General features: G+C 49.9%; 1 protein-coding gene and 1 non-coding gene across 2 annotated transcripts; one reads left to right on the forward strand and one right to left on the reverse strand.

Annotated features, from left to right (window-relative positions):
- Positions 1-511: 511 nt before the first annotated feature.
- TRNAG-CCC lies at positions 512-582 on the forward strand. Its single transcript has one exon. It is a non-coding gene; the product is annotated as a tRNA-Gly (tRNA).
- A 1,666-nt stretch (positions 583-2,248) lies between these two features.
- On the reverse strand, positions 2,249-5,422 carry LOC120680443 (glucan endo-1,3-beta-glucosidase 14-like). Its single transcript, XM_039961968.1, has 3 exons — positions 4,104-5,422; positions 2,922-3,964; positions 2,249-2,666 (listed from the first exon to the last, which is right to left on the reverse strand). Exons 1-3 carry the CDS (start codon positions 4,222-4,224, stop codon positions 2,592-2,594), a joined length of 1,239 nt encoding a protein of 412 aa, XP_039817902.1. The 5' UTR covers positions 4,225-5,422; the 3' UTR covers positions 2,249-2,591.
- Positions 5,423-12,476: the final 7,054 nt, after the last annotated feature.

The raw sequence follows: 12,476 nt of genomic DNA on the forward strand, positions 1-12,476 counted from the left end.
ACCAAACTGACTATCATTGTGGTGTTCCTGCTTGCTATATAGTATATAAGTACATATATATGTACATACATGTCGTGGAATATATAGGACGACTATAGCGACGACTAGGACCGACTAGGGTCGACTAATCGACCTGATCGACGACTAGTCGCCTTATCGGTGCCATGGCGACTAGGTTCGACTAGGCGACTGTATAACATTGTTTGTGAGAATGAGTTGAGGGGTGGGGAGTAGGCTTGCCCGACCTATCAAAAAGCAGGGGCAGTGATTTGGTCACTGTGCGTGTAGATATCTGTGAATTTACCGAAGCTTGATGAGTACCATGTAACCTTGACGAGATCGCACGGTTTGGTCACTATGCGTGTTCGCAGAGTTGCGGCGGGGACCGTGTGGTCCAGCGCCACAAAGGCGACCATCCCGCCGCAGAGGAACGCCGCGGCACGACGAGTTTCGCGCTTGACCACGGCCCTGCTGTACTTATTTAGTATCAGTGTAATTCAGTGCCATCAGAGCGCATCTGGTGTAGTGGTATCATAGTACCCTCCCACGGTACTGACCGGGGTTCGATTCCCCGGATGCGCAATTCACTTTAATTTTTTTAACCTTACCTTCTTACATCTTACTAATGTAATTGTTGACCTTCTTACCTTTATATTTTAGATTAATTACAGTGCTCTGCTATCATGAGGAACGACCGTTAAGTCATTATGTTTTTGGACAGCAACTTGTGGTTAGTTATGACTTATGAGCAGATAAGTTGGCTTTTAAAGTAGCTATCACATCGAATATTTGGATGTCAATTCAAATGATTGGATGGCAACTTAATATAAAACTAATTGCATAAATTACAATTAGGGCTCTGGACGAATCTAGTAAGTATAATTAATGCACGATTAGTGAATGATTATTGTATCAATTAGTAATCAAATTATGGACTAATTAGGTTTAATAGATTCGTCTCGTGATTAAGTCACGACTTATGAAATTAATTTTGTAATAAGTATATGTTTAATAATTTTAATTAGTATTTAAACATGCGATGTGACGGGACTTATGATAAAAATCAAACGAGACAATTCTCAGGAATTCCTCGTTTTGTATGATGATAAAGGTTGTAGGACCAGAAAGACCGTAGGATGCTTTCCAGCCTTCTTTTTCAGTTTGGGGATACTAAACTTTGTGCAAGGTTTAAAAAGTGAAAGAAAAGAGAAACTCACTCACTGACTCACCAACTCATCTAAAAGTCAGGCTCAACCATGAGGGTAGCGATGAAAACGATCGAAAATGGTCGGAATCAGTATTACAATACAGAAAACAGAAACGGTTAGGTTGGAATTTTCCCGTATTTATAAAATTAATAAAATAAAAGATGGTGAAAAATAACTATAAAATTAATTGTAAATGATAACTTTTATATTTTTCTAAAAACGGATATAGTCGGAAACGATATTATCATACGGAAAATGGTATCGATCGGTGCGAAAATTTCCCGTCCCACTTCCCGAAAATGTCGCCGATAATTTGTTTCTGCAGCTGCTGCTGCCCACATGTAGGTCCGCATATATGCGCAAAGTCTAGTGTGTCAAAATGGGCCTTGCTGTCCCGAAGGAACTCTTGGCTTTACAAAAAGCAATGGCTGGGGAGCCACAGGAATATGCTTGAGCAGTTCTCGTCCCAGGGCTGAAACTTTCCAATGAATCACCTTGCAGTAATTTTTTTAATCAATCCAGTGAATTATTATGATAAGCACAGCATCACAAAACCCTCTTGTTTGCAAGGCAGCATCAAGCTTGGAAACACTTGTTGGAAGCAGCAGAAGATTACCGGATTTTCCATGCTGTGCAAGTGATCCTTAACTTGAGCACATCAGTATGTGCTACTTCAGAGGTTGCATGCATTGGCAGGCTTGTGGCCAAACAGGTCAGATGCCTTGAGTGCCATGTGCTTATACAGTACAGTGATTCCACAGATACTTACTGGGGAAGGAAAGGCTCTAAATTCCAAGTCATGTGCGTCCATGACAATTACCTGCTGAATTATTGCCTCCAGAAATTATTTGGTAAAGTGAGAAAAGCATAACGAATGATTTAAAGATCCAAGTGGCAGTAATTCTCCAATAGGAGTCGTCATCTGGATTTTTAGGCCAGATTGTTCAAATTTGGGGAAAGTAAGCAGTGAATTATTACAAGGATATGAAATAACCTTACTAGATTCTTGAGGTGAAACAGGGTGAAAATGAAATGCCGACTAGAAGAGGTAAAGTTGAAGTTTCAGATTTAAGGAGATCAGGCTGAACTATGAACCATGAGGCTTGATTACTTTGTACAGAAATGAGAACTGCATCTGGTGGTCATGCAAGTAAAACTAAAATTCTGAACGTAACTGTGATCCGAATCAACTGTTGAAATTCGACACCTCAATTTTTCTATGAAGTTCCATCGAAAGAATCGGTGTTAATAAACCGCATGCACTTGTCCCCAGCCTCAAGCCTGGAGCAGCAGCTAGCTCTTGATGAGCGCCATGAGCATCCAGTTCAAGAAGCATGGTCCTAACACACTATACAGTTTGCAGCCATGCGTGCTAATCTGTGGTCATGTTGCTAATGCTAGAAAAATCAATGTACATGGAAGAAGCGCAGCCGAGTACCGTACAATCCACCCCCGTGCCTGCAAAATCAAAGTCACAAATAATAAGAAATTATACACAAGTAATAATTAGTTCGAGCAATGACAAGTGGGAAAAAAAGACTCGGTACGATTTTGTGCAATTATGTGCACATAGATACCACGCCTGCACCATTGATATTGCATTGAGACGCGTGCTACGCCATCTGATCCTTAAAAATTCAAGGATTAGATGGTGTAGCACAGATGCACGCGCACACACCCAACCAAGCAAATTAAAGCATCATGTATGCATACCTTGAACAAGGCCATGGGAGACGATGGCGGCGGCGGCGCGGAGGATGGCACGAGCCCCTTGAGGCCGATGTTGATGGAGACGCTGCCGTCGGGCTTGAAGAGGCCGTAGTGGCGCTCGGTGGTGGGCCCGGGCTTGAGGTTCTCGTTGAAGAGCGCGAAGATGTAGGCCTTGGCCACCCGGCCGGGCCTGTAGGGCGTCCCCTTGCGCAGGAAGAGGCGCTTCCGGAGGTTGCGGTTGTAGGTGATGGCGTTCGCCAGGCCGGCGCCGGCCTCGGTGGCGTCGCCGGCGGACGCCCAGCCGGTCTCCGCCACGCGCACCTCCATGCCCGGGTACCCGGCGGCCTCGAGCGCGAAGTAGGCGGCGTCGAGCTGCGCCTCGAACATGTTGTCGTAGTGCAGGCCGGTCTTGGGGTCGACGATGCCGGCGTTGGGCTTGAAGAGCGCGTAGTTGATGTCGATGTGCGACGGGTCGCTCATGTAGGCGAGGAACGGGTAGGCGTTGACGTAGAAGGGCGCGCCGGTCTTGGAGAAGAAGTCGAGCAGCGGGCGGAGGTACACCATGAGGTCGTCGCGGAAGACGCAGGCGGAGGGCGGGTACGAGTTGGCAAAGACGCCCTCCGAGTGCGGCGTGGAGAGCTCGATCCGGCGGTCGAGGCGGAGCATCCGGAGCGCGTCGTGCACGTTGGCGACGGCGCCGACGAGCGCCTCGGCGAGCCCCGCGTCGCCGCCGCCCAGCACCTCGTTCCCGACGGTGATGCCGACGATGCGCGTGGCCGGGTAGTAGGGCTGCACGTTCTCGTTCAGCCAGTCCATGGCCTTGCTCGGGTTGGCGGCCATGTCCTTGAGGAACTCGTTGGGGATGGCCACCACCAGGTTGAGCCCGCTGCCCCGGAACGCGTCCAGCACCTTGTGTTCCGCGTCGTAGATCTTCACGTTCCGGATCCGGGCCAGCTTCAGCAGCCGCACCACGTCCTCCGGCGCCGGCAGGTTGTCGGCGATGCGCCCGTAGTTGATGCCGTACGTGCCCACGAACGAGTGGATGCCTGCACATATATACATAGGATGGGCATGTAAAATCATGCGTCAGTCAGTGTTCATAGATAGACTGATTGATAAACTCAAGAACACCAATCATTTGTTCATCTGCATCAGAAGACTCGATCGATCGGTCGATCAGCGAACCTTGGTCTGAGCGGTGGGAGACGTTGGTGACTTGGCAGTGGCAGGGGAAGGCGAGAAGGCTGCAGCAGAGGAGCAGGAGCAGCCGCCGGCGCCCGTCGCCGGACTTCCACCGCGGCGCCATCACCGCCGCCGTCTCCCAGCGGCACGGCGAGGAGCTTGGCGAGCAGCGGGGGAGGGGGAGGAGTTGGAGGAGGAGGAGGAAGGCGTGGTGGCAGCGCGGGGGGCGGGCATTAGAGGAGCAGGCGGCTGGCGGCGTGCGGGGCACGTTGCGTGGGGCGCGGGGCACGGCGGCGCGGCCATGGGGCGCGCCCCCACGAGCGGTTAGTTTAGTACTTCTCCCCCGCGCGCACGCCGGCGGCGAGGGGTGGGTGGCCGTTTGCTTGCCCGGCCGGGCTCTCTCGGCGGGAGTCGAGGTAGGGAGTGATTGCCAAGAATGGAATGGCGGTGGCCGGGGGGGAATGGTATCCGGTCTCTTGCGTTGCCTTGCCTTGCCTATCCGCACGCGACGCGTCTGAACTCCGCGCCCTCTGCTCTCCTCTGCAGTCTGCACTTCACTGACATTCCCTGGCGAGAGAGGAGCGAGCAAGAAGACGGGAGAAACATTGCTGCAGAGATCCGGATCGGAAGGAATTGAAGCAGAGCAAGTGAAGGAAATGGAGTGCTGACAGTGACGAGGTACACAGGATCAGAGCAGGAACCACGTCAACGGATAAGCATGGAGCAGTGGCCATTGTTCTGGCCGAAGAGAAGAAGATCAAAGCTGAATGGACTGAATTGTTGAGCAAGGGCACTCCTGATGCTGATGGTGCAGCTTACACATGACCTGATGATCAGGGCACCTTTGATCAAAGCACGTGTTTATTTGCTCCCATTTCTAGGCAAATCAAGCGCAAGCCTTTCAGGCTCCACTTTGCTATGGCCTGATCCTTTTATCAAAAAAGAAAGAAAGGCCAATACAGCTTTAGCCTTTGCAGTTTGAAAATGTGCTGTAAAGGGTAGTGGTTTATCATGGATCATTTCAGCACAATTTAGTTTGCCCTAAAGAGGTCTTTTGGCACGGAACTCGGCAGACGTCTGCTCCGCAACGAGTTCCCGGAAATCCAGGGAGACTGAAATTTGGTGGCGGCCATTTATCTGACCAAGCGACACAACTTTGTGCATCAGCACGGGACAATGTGGACAACTTTGTTCCACTCGCGGAAAGGGACGAGAAGACAGGTCTCTGTATCAAGAAAAGATTCCATGCTGGTGTTATTCTCATGAAAGGATAAACATTCTGATAAGGAGATAGTGTAGTACAGTTGCTATACTAACTGCTAATGGGCTAAAAAAACACAGGATGCTAAGACTTCAGAAAAGTGTAATAAGCACAAAGCATCATCCAATAAAAATATGTTCAGTTGTTTTTTGCGAAGATCCCATAAAAGTATATAAAGATGAGGAATGTTGAGTACTCTATCTTGCTTGTGATGAGTGAATTGTCAACCGTGCGGTGTGATCGTTCGCTTGGTCTTTGGATTGCAGGTACACGGGCGCCAAGTGTCGACGGAGAGCTGCCGTGGAGGTGCTGTGGCCGATGGACCGTGCGGTGGACGGCGGTGAAGGGCAGCCGGGACCGGAGCTCGTGCCGGGCGGCAGTTGTGGCGTCCACTCCTAGATCGAGGGCGCAAGCGGCGACGGAAGGCGTGTTTCTTGGTTTGCGCCACAAAACCAAGGAGGCGGACGTCGGTTGAAGACGCCAAGTCGTGGAGGCACGGGCGTCGGTCTCGGGACTGACGGAGGCGACGGGCGTCGACGGCGTCTAGGGCCTCGCTACGGCCGAGGAGGTGACGGGCGTCGGGCGGCGTCTAGGGCCGTCAGGAGGCCGAGGCGGGAACGACGTCTAGGGCCACGGCGTGGAGGCGGGAATCTTCTCGTGCGTGGAGTTTTGGCGGTTTTCTCAAAACCGGCCACCTACCCGGGTTTCGCGGACCCCCCAAAACCACGAACCGGATCTTCATCGACATGGCGGCATCGCGGAGAAGACTTCGAGTCGAAGAAAGAAACTCCGCCGTCGTGTACATATTTCCGATTTTGCCCCTACGAGCATTTTAGTGTCTAGTTTGAGTCGAGGGTATTTTGGACCCCTGCGTGGGCACCTTAAATACCCCTCACCCTCTCCTCTTTCCTTGGGCGCCAGCTAGACAGAAACAGATCGCCACCACCATCTCTCCTAGCGCCGGCTCCTCCCTGTTTCTCCTCTCTGTTCGTCCCTCTTCTCTCTAGGCCAAGGATGTTACGGATGGATTTTTGAGTTCTTGTACTGAGATTGATCGGGAAAGGAGGCCCAATCCTCCTTGTGCCCTCTGGGGTTTTGAATTCATTTCAATCTCATACGATTTGTGCTTTGGTTTGATTGAAATTCGATTTTCCTTTCTTGATTCTCGAACTCAAGATGACGGGTTGCTTCTTGACAATTTTGTGACTCCTTGGGGTGTTCCTAATCCATCTTGTCTAGCCCTTGAAAGGATCTTGATCACGTGATGTAGTAGCCTAGAGGGGGGTGAATAGGCATTTCTTCAAAATTTGGCGTTTAATCCCTGCTGGGACTGCCTGGACCGGTCAGACCGGTCTACCAGACCGGTCAGACCAGTCTATGCAGGCAGACAGCCCAGTCAGCAGGAACAAGTCCCCTCTCGAGCTTGAACCTATAAGAAACTTGGGATATGTGTCTTGCAGAGTATTTCTAACAATATAAACAAGTTTCTACACACAAGTAGAGCGGAAGCACAATTCAAACTCAAAACTCTAAATGCAAGGTAAGTAAATCAAACCGAAATAGAGATGATGCAATGAAGACACAGTGATTTGTTGGACCGAAGTTCGGATTCACCCCGTGCACCCACGTGTGAATCCTACTCTCCATTGAGGAAGCTCGTAGTGACCCCAAGGTCAAGCTATCTCCTCTTCTCCACTATATGACCATGTGCCCTTTTTGCACACGATCGAAGCCGCAACAAACTTGCCGCTGCTCACCACAACCTTGGGAGCTAGCCGGCGACGCCTAGCCGTCTAGGAGCCGGTGCTCCAAGAGTAACAAATGCTTCAATCGAGTTGGCCGACGCAACCTCAAGTGCTCAAAGCTCGGGATGTTTCTCTCTTGCTCAAATGGCTCTCAAGGAATGGATTCACTCAACCCAACTCAAAGATTCACCTTGAATCAATCAACTCTCACAAAGAGAGGTTGGGGAGGACTCTCCAAGTGCTCACAAGGCTCTCAATATGTTCTGAAATGTTCTAGCATCAGCACCCACGAATGGGTGAAGTCATGGGGTATAAATACCCCTTCTCAAAAAACTAGCCATTGCCCTGTCAGTGTTAGACTGGTCAGACCGGTCCCATAGACCGGTCAGACCGGTCTATTTTGAAAACTAGCTGTTGGAGGCTCACCCTGCTCAGACCGGTCAGACCGGTCCCTTGGACCGGTCAGACCGGTACCTCTCTGTTTTATGCAGTTAGCTCTCACTCCTTAGGCTAAACTCTCTAGGGACTGATTTGAGCACTTTTGGTATTGTCTAAACCTACTGATGTTGCATCCCTCTTGATAGTACGGCATACCTATACTCAAGTGCACAAATGAAATATACAATTTCCACGATTACTTGAGCTTCTTCATAATATGATCATGCCGACTTTTCTTCGATCAATACCGTGAGGGCATCAACATCTTCTTTCTTTTGAGCATACCCGCTTTGAGCTAGTGACTTTGAAACTTTGAATTGCATAGGAATGAAATCCACCTTGATTCACAAGTCACCTTCTTTTCTTGAATAATGACACTCTTCAACATAGAGCTTTCCATGACTCTAGGATCTCCGGTCTTTGACCCGTATCGGTTTCTTTGCTCCCCCCAAGCCATCGCTTGCGTAGCCTCTTGAAACACGCCTCTCGGTCCTCTACCTTTATCTTAGCCGTCCATCTTGAACTCATATTGATTTGTGCCATGCATGAAATATTTATTGTCAATTTGAATTCTCAATTCAATCTTATATGCAAGCCTTCCAATTTGAGACATCATATATGTATCAACTCATGTCTCATTCTCTTTGGCCTTGCTTGCTTGCATCTTAAGTTAACATCCATTTATCACATGTGACAAGATCTTCTATATTTGAGACTATGCATAAGCATATCACATCTCATTCACAAAATCTTTACTTGTCACTTTGAATCCCATCATAGATCGAAACAAGCCTTCGCAAATATTAGAGCCTTTATATTAATCATGAATACTTTGCTCTATTTTCCTTTTCTTGTTTTGCTTGTCACATACACATTATACCAATGGGATAAACACGCTTGCTTGCAATACTTGAGCTATCTCTTTTAATACACATTTCATAATTAAATACCTATTCATAATCTCATGCAAACAAGTTAGTCCTTTAATCGTGTTGTCAATCAATGCTCCAAAACCCACTAGGGCCTAGATGCTCTTTCAGCCCTAAAACCCTCGGATTCACGAGCTCCTTCGAATTTAAGTTTTGGCGTTCTTGAGAAAACCCCAATCTTGCTTAGAATTTCATCTATTTCTCCCAAACCATGGAGTGATTCGTCGATTCCTTCCGTGGACCTGTTCACAAGTCCCTTGTGATCATGCAAGCAAAATTTGGTGAGATTTGGACTTGATTTGGCCACTCGATCATCGAGTTCTTGGAAGAGCGCGGGCTGAAAAACATTTCTGGACAGAGTTCTTCCGAGCACCGGTTAAACCGACGCTTGTGCTCATTGGCATCGGTTCAACCGGTGAGTGGGTTTTTCCTGCGTTACGGTTTTCTGTTGCTCACTTGTTGCACCGGTGTTCTAGCTCTCCATGAGCATCGGTTCAACCGGTGCATGTTTCCAGCGTGCTGTTTTTGATCATTTGACCGGCGTATAGACTTTGGTAGACATCAGTTCATCCGGTGATCAGAACATTTTGATATGGAGCCTCTCTGGTCAATTGCACTGATGCAAAGCCTTTGATTTCGTCGGTTTAACCGGTGCGTTGAAATCTCGGTTTTGTTGCCCCTCTGGACAACTGCACCGACGCCAGAGGTTGATTTTGTCGGATCATCCTGTGTATGCACAACGGTTGAACCGATGCTGTTCAAACCTCTGCGTCGGATCAACCGGTGCGTGCATTTCTTTTGCTGCCGGCTCTGTCTCACCGGTCTAACCTACGCCTACGAGTTTATCTACGTCGGTTCAACCGGTGACATATACCATGCCTGTTTTGCTCCATCTCTTCGAGTTTTCTTCCGCAGTTGCTCTCGTTTGTTCCTAGCGCTTTCGTGTGTTTGTGTAGCTCCTCCATAGCTACTCCATGTTGTGCTTAGGTCTCTTGGGTTGGGTGTGTGCCTTGGGACTTAGCCGGAGCTTTCTTTTGCAAGAAATTTTTATTGGCTTCCATTCACCCCCCCTTTGGTCGCCCCTTTCGGTCTCTCAATTGGTATCAGAGCTTGGTTGAGGTTTTCAGTACCTTAACCGGTTCGAAAACCACTTTGCGACCATAGCGAGTCTTGGTAAGATCCCAGTGTTTTCCGGCGAGGACTATGCTTATTGGAAGGTTCGTATGCGTGCCTTCTTGCAAAGCATGGGAGCCGGGGTCTGGGATATTACCAAGAACCAGGCGTACGAGGTGCTTGCCGTTCGGACCTCTCCTCTTCAAGTGTCCGAGCACGAGGCTAACGCTAAGGCTATCAATGCCTTTTTCGCTGGCGTTTCTTGTGCGGAGTTCTCACGCGTCCAGGGTTTTCAGGAAGCCCACAAAGTCTGGACGTGTCTTGAGAACTACCACGAGGGCACACCTCAGATGAAGGCTAGACTGTTCGAGACTCACCGGCGTGAATATGAGAACTTCGCACAGGGGCCGGGTGAGAGCATTGGCGACATGTTCAGTCGGTTTCAATCGATTGTGAACAAAATCAATGCGAACAGATCTGCTGATGTCCTTGAGTACACAGAGCATGAGAAGGCCCTCAAGTTGCTCTACGCACTTGGCCGCTCTGTGTGGGATCTCAAGGTGAACATGATCATCGAGTCTGCAGGCTATGAGACTCTGACTGTGAATGAGCTTTTCAGCAAGCTCAAGGCCACGGAGGTGGATAACTAGACACGAGCCAAGCTAAATGGTGCCCCTCCTTCCAAGAGCATCGCTCTTGTGATTGGCCCTGGTGGATCGAGCTCTAACGCTAACTCTGCTCTTGGCTTTTCTCTTGCCTCTTTGCCTTCTGTTACAGATGAGCAGCTAGAGACGCTGGGTGACGACGACTTGTGCCTCCTCATCAACAAGTTCCAGCGTGTCTACCACAACAGGCAGAGGAAGAAGAACCCCGGGTGCTACCACTGCGGTGATTTGAACCACTTCATCGCCGACTGCCCCAAGAAGTCCGGCGGTGTCCAGAACAACAACTTCGACTACTACCGCCACCGCGACCGCGACGAGGGAGGCTCCAACAAGGAGCGTCGGCGCCACAAGCACCGCAGTCGTGACCGGGGAGGACGCTTCGACAAGGAGTCGCTTAAGAAGTGCTTCCAGTATAAGGCCAAGAAGCGGGAGAAGGCTTTCCTGGCGCAGCTCAGCGACCTCGACAAGAGCTCCGACACCGACCGCTCTTCTTCACCGACCTCTGACGACGACGACAAGAAGAAGAAGAAGCGGGACAAGGATGCCACCGGCTTCATCGGCCTTTGCTTGACAGCCGGTCGGCGCAAGGGTTTCTGCACCATGGCGGGTGAGACCAATGGTGCTCGTGCGTCTCCAGGTGGACATGCTACACCGATGCACGATGGCTCTTCTCCTGGATCCGAGAGTGATTTAGAGGTAAACTCCACCATTGACCTGCTTGATACTGAGATTAGGGAGTTGTACGCCGCTCTCTACAACCAAAAGAGGCTGCTTAAGAAAGCAGCTAGAGAGCGTAGAAAGCTTAGGGCTGAGCTGGCTTGTGCTAGAGAGAAATCTGGTGAGGATGAGTGCGCTGGCTGCATATCTCACATGAATGATCTTGTTGCTCTCCGTGCCAAGCATGATGAGAACGTTGCGAACTTGGATGTTGCCAAGACTTCGCTTGCTGACGTGTCTCATGAGCTAGCTAAGGCCAAGCATGAGCTTGAACTGACTAAGGACGCTCCCATCATTAGTGATGTGTTTGAATGCGATGAGTGTCCCATTTTTAAGTCTGGTCTAGCTTCTTTGCAGTCTAAGTTTGCCACTGTTGTTTGTGAGCTAGAGGAGCTTAGATCTAGGCCTGTTCTGCTTGGTGCCTGTAAGTTTTGTCCCACGCTTAGGTCGGAGCTAGATGAGAAGAACGCCTTGATTAAGTCTTTAGGGAAGACTAAGGTCGGGGAGTCTAGCCCACCTATTGATTATCATGTTTGCCCTGGTCTGATTTCTGATTTGGATAATCTTGCGGTAGAGAAAGCCAACTTGGAGAATGAGAACATATATCTTAGGGCGATTCTTAGTTGAGTTTCTAGCAGTGAGCCGCAATTGGGCATGATGATAAAGCAGTTTAAGCGTGGTGATGGTTTTGGGGTCGGTTACCCATACATGAAGTCAGACTTTGACAAGTTGTATGGTAAGATCGGCAAGGCTGCTGGAGCTCCAAGTGCTCTAAACACTGCTAGCACGAGCACGCAGCCTTCGCTTGTTGACCCCGTGGAAGGTGTGCTTAAAGAACCATCGAAAGCACCTCCACAGAAGCAGGTTTGGGTTCCAAAGCCCAATGAGCTGAGAAATCCCCTCGATACACTCCCTGCTGCCACAACCCAGGTTGCCCAGAAGAAGGGGGTTCTCCTTCCCGTCCGCAGGCGAGGCCTCCACCTCCCAAGAGAGAGGTGAGGTACCACTGCGAGTACTGTGACAGAGAGGGTCACTTGGAGGAGTTTTGCTTTAGGAGGAAGTGGGTTGTGAGGCATGAGCAGGAGAGATGCAACCTGGACATGTACTCTGCTCGGGTGCATGGTCCTCCTCGGCGTGATAGTAGGCAAGATGCTAGGGCGCGCCGTGTAGGTGGAGGACAAGGAGACGGTGGTGGTTTCCGTGCTCCAGCGGGTGGTCGCTTTGCCGGTCGTGCTCCTGGTCATCCTCAGTACGGCTATGGACCACGAGACCGAGGCTTTGGAGGAGGTTACGATGCACCACGCTTTCCTCGCGGTGGTGGTCGTCAGCCTCGCGGTAGACGGGACAGGGGATACGATTTTACTGATTTTGCTAACCCTTCTGTAGAGCAAATGGCTCGACACTGGTTTGCTTCACACTTTGCTAACCCCAGTGTTGAGACATTTGCTCACCCTTTGTCTCACTACTAATGTGCAGGTTGGAGGCTTAGAGAACAGGTGGATCATGGA

This window comes from Panicum virgatum, chromosome 1K (assembly GCF_016808335.1).
Source record: "Panicum virgatum strain AP13 chromosome 1K, P.virgatum_v5, whole genome shotgun sequence".
Classification (NCBI taxonomy): domain Eukaryota; kingdom Viridiplantae; phylum Streptophyta; class Magnoliopsida; order Poales; family Poaceae; genus Panicum; species Panicum virgatum.